Source organism: Rhodnius prolixus, unplaced genomic scaffold, assembly GCF_049639745.1.
Source record: "Rhodnius prolixus isolate KJV_2025 unplaced genomic scaffold, Rpr scaffold_11, whole genome shotgun sequence".
Classification (NCBI taxonomy): domain Eukaryota; kingdom Metazoa; phylum Arthropoda; class Insecta; order Hemiptera; family Reduviidae; genus Rhodnius; species Rhodnius prolixus.
Window position 1 is genome coordinate 4,229,630 of NW_027411625.1, and position 15,489 is coordinate 4,245,118.

The window sequence follows — 15,489 nt, forward strand, 5'->3', positions numbered from 1 at the left end:
ATTAAACTTCTTCAGTATTTATGGTAAAATAGGAATCCTAGAACTAGATAAGAATTCTAGGTTATTCTTGGAACAATCTGAGACCTTGTTTTTTTCTGATTTCATAAAATATTAAATTATACAACAAATAACCGCTCAATCCGCCCCTGGATGGAAAGAATTTGTCTTGTAATCCGAAATCCACATGCATGTTAGAAATCCACATGAAAAAAGAAAAAAATGTACTCAATCAAAAAACTATTCCCAACATGAACATTATTATTTTTTTTTATTTCCTACAACATTATGGTATTTAATAGAGTCTTGTCCGGATGTTCTGTTTGTTTCCTTTATAGTACGTAGTGAAATGCGTGATTGTTGCGATAAAGACAATTGGGAATATCATGCTGGTAACATATCTTCTACAATTCATGTTTGCGGTCATAGGAGTCCAACTTTTCAAGGTAACTTTATCAAGAAAAAGTAAAAAAAAGAATGAACAAATAAATAATTAAAATCAGATAGAGAAAAAAATGAAAAAAAATTTACTAATTATTATTATAATTTTTATTATATTTCTCCCATAAATTTTTAGTAAATGATGGAATGTTGGGCCCCCCCATCAATGATCTAAGATTGAGGTTAACATACCTGTAAACGTTTAAAAATAGGAGCTAAACATAATATGGACACTATTTCATCTTTGCAGTGTCTCAGAAGTGGTTGAGCTCCATTATTTCTATCTGCAATCCTGGTATCTAGTTATTTTCCCCACCTTTGTCATTCCGCCATTCTAATATAGGAATAATTATTGCTATCTACATCCTCCCAATCCTTTTAGTTAATAGAATGAAGTGTTGCCGACTAATTCTGTTACCATAAATTATTGTTTAAAAACATGGTGGCTTTAGTGGCTAATAAGTATTTAAAAAAACTTATTGGTATTTCTTTATAGTTATTGTATTGAGGTTAGGTTATTGATGGAAATTAAAGAATTGAGTCCGTAATTAAAAAAAACCAAGCACTTCTTCTTTTCAAGGGGTAAGATAAGCTACTTCTCATCCAAGTTATCATAACTTGAGACTTCTCAAGTCTAATTCCCGATATCTAGTCCCAAAATATAATAGGACTTTTTAGTGACAGGTGAATCTGTACCTATAAAAATCTAGTAACAGGATAAACTTGGCAAGTTAATGTACCCTTTCAAGTTGGTCCCTTAGGAGCTAGCTCTGAGCAGAAAGGTGTTGTTACTCACTTTTGGGTTCAACTAAATCCCAAATGACTTGCCCAAACCTATTTTTATCATTATTATTATTATTATTTAAATTAAACAATAAAATATTTAAATTAAATCAGGCCGAATTTAGTATTCTTGCACGAGCTTCAAAAACGTTAGCAACTCATATTAAATTTAGTGTACTAGCAGCTATGAATAGAATAAAAAACTATATAATTCTTTAAATATTTTTTAATTGTAATCTTATACCTTTATATTATATATATATATATTAATTTATTGTGAGGGGAGATTGTTGTCTTTTTATTCACATTTAATATGAGTTGTATTCTGTCATTTATTATTATTTTTTTATTTTTTTTCCTTGTACAAATTCTTAAACAAAAATTCTGCTTGAACTCATTGCCACAGTGATTTCGCATCGAACTTGAAGCATGCCATGGCGATGCAGTGTGTAGAAAGATAATTTTGAAAACAAAAATACAATTTAAGAAAAATCGGGTTAAAAAGAAAGAAAAAAAAAATAACCGAAACAATTTAAGTTCTACAAATTATAAATCATAATATACATATTTTTGTTTATATAAAATACAAAAACTTTTGCACAAATATCATTCTTACAAATTCGTAAGTTTTATTTAGATATTAAAAGGAAATCTTGGACGAGTGTTGGACTAACCTTTGCAAGGTGAGAGATCACCGGATCGAATCCCGCGTATGACTACTTTTTATTTGTTAGAAAAAAATTGTTTATAGTAAAGTATGAGCTTCCGCCCCCCCCCTGTCCACGACATCTAATTGGTAGTTAGACGTTAAGCCCCGCCTTAAATGGGCGATTACTTCATTTTATTTATTCAGAAGAAAACTAGAGGCGCGTTTTAATTAATTGAAATTAGGTCATTTCAGTTTTTAAGCTTAAACTTGTGTTCGAATTGAAAGTCAATAATTGAGCTCTAATACAAAGAAATAAACAAATTTTGTTTAAAGAATGTATTTGATAAATGACTGATTCTTTAAGAATGCTTATTATTGGTTCAAGTAATTTTTAGTAAATATTTTAGCGATGAATATGATTGGTTAATTACGAATTTTTAGTAAACCCGCTTCGCCCTAAAGATGTGGCCATCGGTAAAAGAGTTTGTCCTACCGTTTACTAGAAAGTCTTTTGTTTCAGTATCCATTTGACATCCCCCTAACCCCCTCATCCATTTGGATCACAAAATTTGGGCGAGGGGTATGTCTTGTTACGTCATTATGATGCCATGTGACGTCACTTCCTGCTGCACAAAACTTCGACCCAGAATCGGCGAAATCATACTACTTCTACCTTTTTAATTTTTTTCCCCATTCTTACTACAAATAATTGAGACGTTTCTGTCGTTCCATGAGTATTCCGCGCATTCTAAAAGCATACAATTGTACCAAGAGTTCTGTACTCCTGTTAATAATTGGATATTTACGAGTAGTAAATTGATTGCAGCTCTAACAAATGCTTGAGAAAGATTTGAAAAAAGATCTAAGAACTAACTGTAAAGCTTTAAAATCCACAAAAAGGCTTTAGATCGGTAAAAAAAAAAAAATGGAGTCACTGCAGGGAATTCACGGAAATGAAGATGATAGTATTTTCGGCTCTGGAAGCTTTAATAGATGCACTAATTAGTCCTGTCCCCAGGAAGAAATGCTAGATGAGCGAGGACTCATTAGTGGGAGATCCCCAAATTTTTAACTCTGCCTGAAAAAAATTATTAAAAACAAAAAAAAACAGGCGATTCTTTTACATTTTCAATGGCAGTTCTACCTAGTTCAGTACACATTGCCTCTTTCAGGCTGTACTCTTTCAGCCATATTCTGACTGACATTGCCTCAAATTAGGATTAAAAACAAAAATGTCTGCCTTATATTGGGCTGCCAGAGAGAAAGGAAAAATCGGCATTGGTATCCAAATTGAACACTAAATTTAAACTTAATCATTAAGATAAATCTCCCGTGAGTACTTAATCCAAATAATTTATACAATCTTCCACTAAGCCATGTATTCACTAACTTAAAAGAAAATAAATTAATGCAAATTTGTAAGAATGATTTCAAAATCAAAATAATGGCAACTAATAAGCAAAATAAAACAATTTAAATACTAAGTAGCGCGACAAAATTTAATATATCAAGATTTTTTGCGCATTTTAAATTAATTTCTAATGATTTTGTTTGTTTTGAATATTTCACAACTTTTGAAAGATATTTTATCTCTCTAAAAAACATAAATAATACACTCTATTTTTAATACAGAAAAGGAACACCTTGGTTATTAAAGATTTTATTTTATTTATTTAGATATTTTCTAAAGTTAAGTTACTATTATTGGGGGACTGTTCAAAGTACTGTTAACGTTAGGCTTATACCAAAACATATTCTTATGATCTTATACTTCACAGTTTTTCACTGGGTGAAAAATATTAATACAGTAAATTTCTCTAAACTTTACAATGTATTTAATATTTTACAAGTATAGCCAAAGTTTTGGTCGTAGTTGTGTAAAGACAAGAGTTCTACATTAATTTGACGAAGGTTTGTGATTTTAGTATCCCAGATTTGGTACTATATGGACTGGTAAAATGCTATTGGCTGTCAGATACGGCTGTGAATTTCTCAGTTAGTTTTTTTTGTTTTAATATTAATTTGGTGACTTTTTTTTTGGAAGAGAGGGTTGATAAAAATACCTGCAGGACAAGATGCTTCAGTGAGCTTGCGTTCAGCATCCCCTGCAGCTAAACAGGATGTAACCCAGGTCCCTACTAGAATCACTTATAGAAATTTAAGCAAATTTCTTTTACTCCCAAAAGTGCCAATCTTGTTTTCAGTCATCATCGACGGCAATTGTCCAGAAATGAGACGAGGAGACTGATTTCCCTTTTCTACACCATAAAAAGTCACTTTCCAAAGTGTTTTGGAAAACTTCCAAAGATAATCAGGGTGTTCCTTTTTCTTAAATTAATAAAAAAATATAATAAAAACCACCACAAGAATACCCCTTAAGGCGTTCACAATAAAAGAATGCCTATTACTTTTAGTTTCAATAGATTTATTCCATGCCCCATACCAAATTCAAACATAGCAACTAAGCAAACAAAGAAGTACGTTTTTTTTTTAGAGTTATTATACTCTAAAGTTACCCTCACAGATCATATAATAAAATTATAATACCCAAAATATTTTTTAATTTATGCCTATAAATATAATTATTTAGAAATTAATTTTTATGCTTGCGAAAAAATCTGTTAATTACATGATAATTTCAAAGCATGATGTGCATGGTAGAGAGCATGGAACAATTAAATTTAGAATAATGTATTAATTTTTAGTTAAAATATTATATAGTTAATTCAAATATTGCTATATTTATTTTTAAATCTGCCTTTTTGAAAATATTATATAATATAATACCCGGTGTGAATCAATCACACTATTTTCTATTACTGTAATTTATTACGCAATTCTAAATTTACAATTTTTCTTCTAAAACTAAGTTTAAGTTTTTTTTTTCCTAAATAAAAGGAATCAAATACAAAAAATATAAGTGATGAGGTTTGTTGTTGCATAAATTGTTACATGTTTGAACATGATTGAAAGACATGTTTAAACATGATTGAAAGACATGTTTGAACATGATTGAAAGACATGTTTGAACATGATTGAAAGACATGTTTGAACATGATTGAAATTTTATTCAGAAAGATTTTCATAAAACAAAGATTTCATTTATTTTAACTGATTTTTTTTTTTTTTTTTTTTTTTAAACAGTTTATTTCATACTTTATAGAGTCGGTTTACAAATGATTCAACAGTTTCTTTAAAGTCAAGAAAACCCACTGTACATGCCACTTACACCAATAATCGTAGTATAATTGTTATAATAAGAAAAACAATAACATTTTTTCTAATATCGGCAAAGTTAACCAAAGATCTCTTTTAATTTTGATTAATGTTTTATTTATGCAATGACTCTTATTAAATATTCCAATTTTATTGTTCATCCAAGCCATACTTTTATAGCTAAACAAAATCGCCAACAATCGTCATTTATTTGGTTACCATTTCAATTTATTTTTCATAATTTGTTGGAGATTTTTGTCTTGCCTCTTCTATATTTTGTATCATTTATGTAGAACCAGAAGAATGTCAAGAATTTTAAAGAGAAGTCCATAAAACAAGAATTTTTCATTTTCTGATAACTACTCAATACCTTAATTCTAAATTATGACGTGTAATTTTCATCGTGTTTTCATTCAGGAGAAGTTGCGTCGCCTTTCGATTGTTAGTAAAGATATGATGGATATCGGTTGAAGTTAAAATTCCAAATGGGAAAAGAATATACAGTTAAATCCATGGTTATATGAAAAATCTATTATTACTTCCATAAGTGACCGATTGTTCTTGCAATGTTTTGGCGTCTATAAGTGTGTACGCGAAATAATGATCTTACGGGTAGGATAAACCCAAACTAATTGTACACATTTATCTCTGTAGGCTTATTATTGTAATTACACGAGCTTGAAGTTATGTTAGGCTAACATTTTTGCAGAGACCCCTTTGATAATAATCCCTGAATAAGTAAGGCTACAGGTATTACTTGAGGGATTGAGAATTTAAGAACAAAAGATAAATGGTGAATCTCTTACAATACTTTGTCCATACTTCAATTTATCATTGATTAACAATAAATAAAAAGATTTTGGCGATTCTTTGGTTATTCTGTGTGTTCGTGGTATCCACTGTACGCGTTTTTAGGCTAGGAAACCCTAGCCAGAGACTAGAATATTCTGTAGAGAGGCGAGCGTTTAAGAACAATATGTTAGACGAGCGTTCTTAAACCCTTTACTTTCATCTGCGGCTATAAGAAGGTTTTTAAAAAAGACACACAAGAAATGTGCGTGCAAAAAATCTTTACCCACAAATGCAGTTATTTTTTAACTGTTGCCTGACTAATTTCCATTTATTTAAGCAAAGCACTTGCTTCGAGAATCATTTCATCAACTTTTTTGCAAGTTGAATTGCACTAGAACCAAAATAGCTCTATCCGACCCATTCGTTGTGTAAGTCCGCTAGGTTGTTCAAGTAAAGTTTTTTAGCAAAAGCGGTGAGAGCTGGTCATACACCACAACTCGCTGTGCCATCAAACCTTTTTGCCCACTAAGTTATTCTGAAGAAGGCCAGGCACAAAATCAAAAGAATCTAGGAGTATGTTAGATACTCTCCAATACCTGAGAACTACGTAGACCCACCGAAGGGTGTGCAGGCTGGCAATTAGGGGAAAAAACCCTAAAATACGAGGTCTGTAAATTAAGTAATGAGACTGATTTTTTAAAAAAAATTTATTCAAAAAGAATTACAATTCTATATTGTCACCACCAAAATAACTTCCTTCTGAAGCCACACAGCGCTGCAAACGTTCCCTTGAGGTGATTTCAACTTCGTGTCATTGCGTGTCATTACTGGTGGACGAGTCTTGGGTGTTTGAGTACGCCAGAGCATGGCACACTTCAACCTCTCCAAGGCCTAAAAAAAAAAAAGCAAGGATGGCGAAGTCGAAGATCAAATGCATGCTGATTTGTTTTTTCGATATCCACGGAATCGTCCACAAAGAGTTTCTACCTCAAGGTGAAACGGTCAATCAACACTTTTACCGAGAGGTTCTTCGAAAAACTTCGAAAAAAAGGGTCATTCGTGTGAGACCAAACACCAAGAACAAGTGGTTCGTTGCATCACGATAAAGCCCCTTGTCACAAAGCAATTTCAATGAACCAGAGTTTTGGGCCAGTAAAAACATTCCTGTGGGTCCTCAGCCTCTTTATTCGCCTGACTTGAGTCCTTGTGACTTTTTTTCTCTTCCCGAAGTTGAAAAATCACCTCCATGGGAACTTATTTTGGGACAGTCGAAAACATTCAAACGGCTGTAACCGTTATTCCAGTATCGGAGTTCGAGCACTGCTATGAGGAGTGGAAGAAACGTCTCCAGCGCTGTGTGGCTTCAGAAGGAAGTTATTTTGAAGGTGAGAATATAGAATTGTAATTCTTTTTGAATAAATTTTTTTAAAAAAATCTATCTCATTTCTTAATTTACAGACCTCGTATACTCATGATGCATTCTCCTTTACTAATATTCATGAACTCAAGAGTCCTGCCACTCAAAGCTAGACCGATTCCCCGCATTTAATTGGATTCAATTTAAAATTAAAACTTATTTTTGCTCAATAGTCAGGCTACGCTACTTCTTGTTTGCTTACCTGAAAATTTGGAGCCAGAATACTAGGAGGGCTATTTTTTTAAAAATAAAGATGTCCTTTTGGAGCAGGCTTTATAAAATGGATTTAGGGAATTAGATGGTTGAAAGGTTCGCCAACAAAGGCGCCTCAATCCCCTATTATTGGTTTCAAAATGGAAAATTAAATAAAGAAAGTTGTATAGATTCGAAACTCTAGAAAATGTTTTTCAGACAAGAATCAGACTCAAAGACCCTAATGATCACTTTGCGAATCTAAAACACTTAGGGAAATAAGCAAACCGTCAAAAAAGAGGAGCCATCGAAAGAATGGAGAAAGTCGAGGCACGAAGGAATGATCTTTCTCTGAATTGTCCTCAAACATTAATTGCAACTGGCAGTTGAATGCAATTAACTGTGTATATTATATAATATCATATGTAGTTGAACGAAGTCAAGATGATAGCAGGCGTTGATAATGTGGGTCGGTATCCAACACTTTTATTTACACCGGGCATAGCGGACATAACTGATTGGGGAGTTGACGCCTGAATGTAATCCTATGTCCTAATAGATTTCAAAATTGACTGTGGTAATTTTCTGTAGAAGTTTGATAGTGTTGTTATTTTTTTGGTCTATAATTGGACGCTCTAGTTTTCATCTAGTTTTACATGTTGCACAAGCCTAAACTTGATTGCAAGCAAGGTACGCTCCCGTCAGCGTTTCAACAGGATGGTTTCCATCAGTGAGTTGTAGACATTTGGAAAATGAAAATGAGTACGTATTTGAAAAGCATTGTGTATGAAAGAGATTATAGCTTTAATTGAAAATACGAAGCCTGTCTAAAAAGTATCCGAACTTTATTTTTCCCTCGCAAAATAAAGACGATAGCGCGGCGCCACTGTACTCAGTAAAGGAAGACACCTTCATGCGCATGTGTGAATTTTGTCACCGCCTTCCAGCGCGTCAGTCGCTGCCTGTGGGTCGCTGAGTGAGGTGCTACACAACGTGTTCGTCGGATTACCGATTCTCTCAAGATGACTGAACGAAACTGAGACTGTGCGAAATTTGGTGATGGCAGATCGTCGCTTGACCGTGCGGAAGATTGCTCAAGAGGTTGGAGTTAGTAAAAAAGATTCCGCACATGCAATTTTGCGTCTTGATTTGAACATGGGCAGAGTGGCTGCGAAATTTATTGACCAAGTTGTTGTCGCCGGAACAAGAAGGACCTCCGTTTTGAAGTTTGCTCTAACTCCATCCTCTTGGGCAATCTCCTGCACGTTCTAGCGACGATCTGCCATCACCAAATTTCGTACAGTCTCAACAACGGCTGCACTCCGAGCAGTGTCTGGGGCCTGCCAGAACGCTGGTCACTCTCCGCTGATGTGCGGCCATTTTTGAAAATGGTTGAACCACACCTTAATTTGTGTTACACCCATCGCAAACAAAAAAAAATACAAAATTTGCCTTTGCTCAACACGTTCAGTCATGTTGAGAGAATCGGTAATCTAACGAACACGTTGTGTAGCACCTCACTCAGCGACCCACAGGCAGCGACTGACGCGCTGGAAGGCGGTGACAAAATTCACACATGCGCATGAAGGTGTCTTCCTGTACTGAGTACAGTGGCGCCGCGCTATCGTCTTTATTTTGCGAGGCAAAAATAAAGTTCGGATACTTTTTAGACAGGCCTCGTACTATTTAAAATTTACTATTATAGAATGATCAATTTTCTTCACTGATTTACCTTAAGAGGAATAGTAAAAAATCAGAAACGAAATTTTTTTTTTTTTTTTTCTAATAAATCTGGATGATAAATTTACTCGTTATTTCCAAAAACGGTTTTCCATGCTTTTCTGCAAGAAAATTTAGACTACTCCGCCTTTTTATTGGTGTCCATCAGTTAGGAGAGATTTTATTACCACAAAAACTGAAGTGTCATCAGGGGGACAATGTCTACTCAGATAAAATAGCGCGCGAAGCTACTGATTTCATCATCTTATTTTCTCATATTTTGTATATTACTATAATAATATTTATATATCATAATATATTCTTAAATCTTGTTCATCCCTTATTGTATTTAGTCTCTGAATGCGATGGGTACTTTATGTTTAAATATAATTTTTTTCATTTTAAAAAATTTAAATTTATCTATAATAATTCCTGTGCCTTCTCTTCAAAGCATTTTTTTGGTTTATTTCTATTGTTTTGTTTCATTGATTTGAATCAAACTGCACGCTTTCTAAAATTAAAGAAAAAGAAAAAAAAAATGCATGTTATGCATGTTACAAAAATAAAAATTCGTGTGTGTGTGTGTAATGTGTGTTTTCGTAAAAATTTTATTTTTAAAAATTGTCTTGTTTTTTTGTTCTTTTTTGGTTTTTAATTGATTTTGCTTTAAGGTAGTATATTATTATTATTTCTTTTACTGGTTTCATTTTATTTAATTTAAATTGCTCAAAAGAATTTTAAAATATACAAAAAAAAAACAAAAACAGAAATTATAATCTTCATTTATTATTATTTCAGGGTAAATTTTTTAGATGCAATGATGGTTCAAAAATGACTGAAGATGAGTGTAGGTAAGCAGATCTGATTTTAAGAATAATTTTGGATTAATTTGGTCAATTAAAAAAAATAAATAAACTGTAAAATGGTGTATATCATTTTGAACTCTGTTTTGTTACTTTGGGGCTTCTAATATCGTCATTTATGTATAATATAAAAAATGAAGTTTCGCTAAAGAATGATTGCTTACTTCAGAGACTGTTATGATTATGATGGTATGTCAAAAAGTACCATATCAAAAGTGGCCAAAAATTACCAAAATAAACGGAAGAACAATGAATAATCTTTCTGCTATAGTGTAGATGAAGTGATGGTAATATGGAACCCTTCTTTGTTTTAGGCTTACCAATGCTAGACTTGCCAAAAAATTTGCATTGCTTTCTCTGGTAATTATTAGCTTTATATATTAGTCTTGCACTATTGTCCTCAAATTTACTCTCCTCCAAACACCAGATGGAGCAGTGGTGCCTCTGTCTTGAGGTGCAGGTAATATGGAACAACTTATTGCAAGTCGCCGGAGAGTTGGTTTTAGGTACAATGAATATTTTTGCAGCTCATTTTAGCCCCATTTTAGATTTTTCTTCTGTTTTTTTTTCCCCCAGAAATATAAATGATTTGCTTGTAATGCTTGCAATATGAAATTTTTCTACTGCGAGTGTATGTAGTGTGGAACAGGGTTCCATATTACCAGCATCCCTACCTTGAATTTGATATGTCACCACAAATGGGAGACACATAAACTAATCATTCACAAATGAAAATCGCTGCAATACATCCCTTTGAACCAATATACAGGGTGTATACGGAGGAATGGTTGAAACTTGGGGAGATGATTCAGCAGCTCAAATGAAACAAAAAATATTCTATTCACTTTGGCCCGATTCTCAATAGTGTCCAAGATATTTGCATTTTTAACTTTTCCGTCGATATTCGCGGTTTTCGCCATAAAAACGGCCGTAACTTTTCTAGCCTTTATCCTACAACAAATCTGCTTATTCCAAATGAAAGAGCATTAAATTTCCTATAAATTTGCTTGGTATAGAGCCTCAAAACGATTCTTATAACTTTTTACTTTAATGTCTAAAAAATTCGTTCTCGATGATTTTTGTTAAAATTTTCAACTGCATTTTCTCAATGGTTAATGAATCAAGGAATCACATAATTTCAGAAAAAGTTGCGCATTTATTGAGCTTCAAGATCATATGGATTTTTTTGGTTTTTAATAAAACCCTACCCCGAACAGAGGGGTGTAAATGCAGAAAAGTGGGATTTTGCTTAACCTACTTTTCACTACTAATTTATTCAAATGTCAATTTTTGGAGAAGGAACAAAAACTAAAGTAACCATTTTAGTTTTTAACAATTATTATTTAATAAAACGGAAGTAAAAAGTAAAGTAGCAATAAAACGCAGTAGTTGACTACAATTGTTGGTGCAATTTATTTTAATGACATAATGGAGGTTTTTTTAATCAAAGTTAATTAATAATAATTCAAAAATAAAATGGTTATATTCTTTTTGTTCCTTCTCCAAAAATTGATTAGTTTTGAATTATTATTAATTAACTTTGATGAAAAAAAACCTCCATTTTGTTGTTAAAATATGTTGCACAAACAATTGTAGTCTAGAAACTAAAAATTTGCCACAATTCTTTCCCACTTCCTTGTTTGAATAGTTCGAACGATTTTTGTAGCAATTTTAACTAGGCAACTGCCTATTGTACTTTTTCACTTCTGTGTTTTATTGCTACTTGATTTTTTACTTCCGTTTTATAAACTAATAATTGTTCTAAACTAAAATGGTTACTAAAATGGTAAAAATTGATATTTCAGTAAATTAGTAATGAAAAGTCAGTACGCAAAATCCCACTTTTCTGCATTTACACCCCTCTGTTCGGGGTAGGGTTTTGTTAAAAACCAAAAAAATCCATATGATCTTGAAGCTCAATAAATGCGCAACTTTTTCTGAAATTATGTGATTCCTTGATTCATTAACCATTGAGAAAATGCAGTTGAAAATTTTAACAAAAATCACCGAGAACGAAATTTTTAGACATTAAAGTAAAAATTTCATTGTTTACAAGAAACGTTTTGAGGCTCTGGGTTAAGCATATTTATAGGAAATTTAATGCTCTTTCGTTTGGAATAAGCAGATTTGTTGTAGGCTAAAGGATAGAAAAGTTACGGCCGTTTTTATGGGGAAAAACGCGAATATCGACGTAAAAGTTTAAAATGCAAATATCTTGGACACTATTGAGAATCAGGCCAAAGTGAATAGAATATTTTTTGTTGCATTTGAGCTGCTGAATCACCTTCCTGAAGTTTCGGCCCTCTCCTCCGTATACACCCTGTATAGTGCAGATAACTACCACTATTTTGATAACAAAACAAAAAGTAAACAGTTTGAACTTGCCTTCTTAAAGTTTTCAAGAATCGATAAAAACAAAATTGGAAATTTCAAGATGAACATACAGTAGCAACTGAACCAACCCACCTGCTTTGCACACTACCGCTATCAAGCTACAGTTTGAGCCAGATACTGTTAACACAAGATCACTTGCTGCCAAAAATATTATAGTGTTCCATAATACCAGCAGGGTTCCACATTACCACCATTTCCTCTACAATTTGACTCTTCGTCTCTGAAAGCTTATTTTATTCGCGCAGAAAATACATTAAAAAAAACAAAAAAAAAACGTCTTTTTCACAAATCACGAGCTCTTAAAAACAAGAAACGATTGCAAAAATCTATCAGGAGAAATTGAAATAAATAAATACAATTAAAATGGCCGTCACAGCGCGATCATTTAAATAAAATCTCTACAGAACATAAGATTAATCTTTTCAGACATAAATCATCATATTATAAAAGTTATGGCAATAATTATATAAATATATTTATAATTAAATAATTTTGCAAGAAATATAACCAATAATGGCGCAGAGTTCAAAATGAACAAAGAGAAACTAGTAATAGTCAATAAGATATTAAAATTTTAATTGTTTAATTAAATAATTAATTCAGAAACAAAAAAGAAAAGAGCTTAATTAAAATTAAATTAAATTAAAATTTGCGTTAATTTTTAGTGGGTCATTTATAGTATTTGAACAAGGTGATTTCAACAAGCCAAAAGTGGAAGAGAGAGTCTGGATTAAGAACAGATTTCATTTTGACAATGTGGCCGAGGCGATGCTCACTCTATTCACAGTGTCCACCTTTGAAGGATGGCCAGGGTAAGCTTTAAATAGTAAACTATCAAATCATATTTCAACACAGAAACTCTAGAAGACACTTAGTGAATGGTCCCGTGATCAGTTAATATATACACTCAGCAGCAAAAGAAACCGTACACTTAATATTTTTTTATATTAAAAGCTGATTATCAGTGATGTGTTCGTTTTTGTGGGTAATCTGGTTATTACAGAGAAGGAAGGGTCTAAGTCCATTGAACTAATCCCTTCAGGATTAGTAGGGCATGAGATAAGACTCAGATGTGGCTTATTTGTCTTGAGGCTGCTTTACCTGACGGAACTCTTCTAAACTGTAAGTAGGTTTTCGCACCTTTAGAGATCTTTAATTTATTAACCGCGCCTTTCAGTCATTAATAGACGTGATTTTTTTTTATTTTGGTCCAGAATAATGGTTCTTTCGAATGTAGACGTAGCCTGAGCTGATGCCTTGGCAAGAGAAGACCGGAGCGTCCGATCTATCGCAGAAACACTTGGAGTAGCGAAGTCCGCCATTAATGATGCATTCGGCGTTTCCGGGAGACTGGCAGTTATGAACGGAGGGCTGGCAGTGGCCGACCAAGGGCCACAATTGAAGTTGACGATCGATTTATCACGCTCTCAGTATTGAGAGACCGCCATTTAACTGCTCCTGAGGTTCGGGACAGGCTTCAAGTGGCGCGAAATACGCGTGTTAGCTCGGACACAGTATGGCGGAGACTGAGGGAGCGTGGACTTGAAGCAAGGAGCTCCGCGACAGGGCTCCAACTCCTGGAAAGGCATTGTAGAGAAAGGCGATTATTTGCCAACCAGCATTTTCATTGGACTGTAGTGCAATGGGGACCAGTTTTATTCACAGATGAGTCTCGCTTTGGTCTATACCACTCAGACGATCGAGACAGAGTGTGGAGACGATCATGGGAGCGATTTGTTCAATGTACTCTTCGCGAGTCACGACCTTTCGAAAGGAGATCAGTTATGGTTTAGGGTGAAATCAATTTCCACGCCCGTACTGAACTGATTTTCATTGATAATGGGGGCTCTGACTGCTCGGAGGTACATTGAGGAAGTGCTCCTACAGGCTGTGATCCCGTTGGCTCCATTTATTGGTGACCAATTCATTTTGATGCAGGATAATGCTCGCCCACAAACCGCCAGAATTGTTACCGAATACTTGGAGCAAGTGGGAATCACAGTTCTGGACTGGCTTACACGAACTCCCGATATGAATCCCACAGACCATTTATGGGATAATTTAGGAAGGCATGTTAGACATCGTCATCCTCCTCCTAGTGACTTAAATCAGCTCCAAATTGCTCTTCGTGAAGAATGGGATGCTCTGCCGGTGGAGTACGTCCAAAATTTAATTTCTTCTCTACCTGACAGGATTAGGGCCCTTCGCCATAGAGGAGAGAGAAATACCCGCTATTAGAAGAACATCCTTTGTCAGAAAACCTGATAAAAATGAAGAATAAAGTTTAAAAAAAAATGTGTTAATTTCTTATTTTTTCTTTATTTTATAATTTTGTGTCAATAATTAATAAAAATTCGTCATCTGTGGCAGATTTTGTGTAAATAACTTATAAATAAACCAATTCTTACCATAAATTAAAAAGATTAACGTATTTAACAAAATTATGAGACCAAATCTGAGTGTCCGGTTTTTTTTTGCTGTTGAGTGTATTATAAAAAGGTCACGTAGGAAAGCATTAATCGCTTCTTCATGCTAAATTTTAGCAAAATCGGACTAAGCGTTGTAGAAATATTAGTAATAATAGTTTTAGAGGGGGGCCTTTCTTGCGTGGGGGCGAACTCCTCTCCTAAAGATACACAGCGTCGAAACCTATAAAAATGCATATCTACATCATTTTTTGAACCAAAATAACACTCTTCATTCAAGAAAATAGTTTCACGAAACGATAATTTTAAATGATTGCAATAATTCCCCTTAGTAGGTGCAAGAGCAGAACGTCGCTTTAATAGTACGTAGAGGAGCCCTAACCCTTTAATTCTGCCAAATTTGATCAATATCGGGCTAAGATTTACAGAGTAATTAGTAATAATAATTTTGGAGGGGGCCTTACATAAACGGGGCTAACTCCTCTCCCATTTGAGGTACAGCATTGTGAACCCTAAAAGGCACATCTACATGAAATTCCGAATCGAATGACACCTCATTCATGAAAATCGGTTCGCGCGTTTAGGCGCTACGTTGTTTAC

General features: G+C 33.7%; 1 protein-coding gene across 8 annotated transcripts in view; it reads left to right on the forward strand.

Moving 5' to 3' along the window:
- Ca-alpha1D (Ca[2+]-channel protein alpha[[1]] subunit D) overlaps positions 1 to 15,489 on the forward strand; it is a 438,304-nt gene that overhangs the window by 377,478 nt on the left and 45,337 nt on the right. For all 8 annotated transcript variants that reach the window (XR_012461446.1, XM_074138318.1, XM_074138321.1 and 5 more), the window contains 2 exons: positions 10,005 to 10,057; positions 13,129 to 13,275. Coding sequence is in view for 7 of the 8 variants with exons in the window: in XM_074138318.1 (XP_073994419.1) it covers positions 10,005 to 10,057; positions 13,129 to 13,275 (200 nt within the window). In the remaining variant the exon portion in view is untranslated. The remainder of the gene's footprint in view (positions 1 to 10,004; positions 10,058 to 13,128; positions 13,276 to 15,489) is intronic.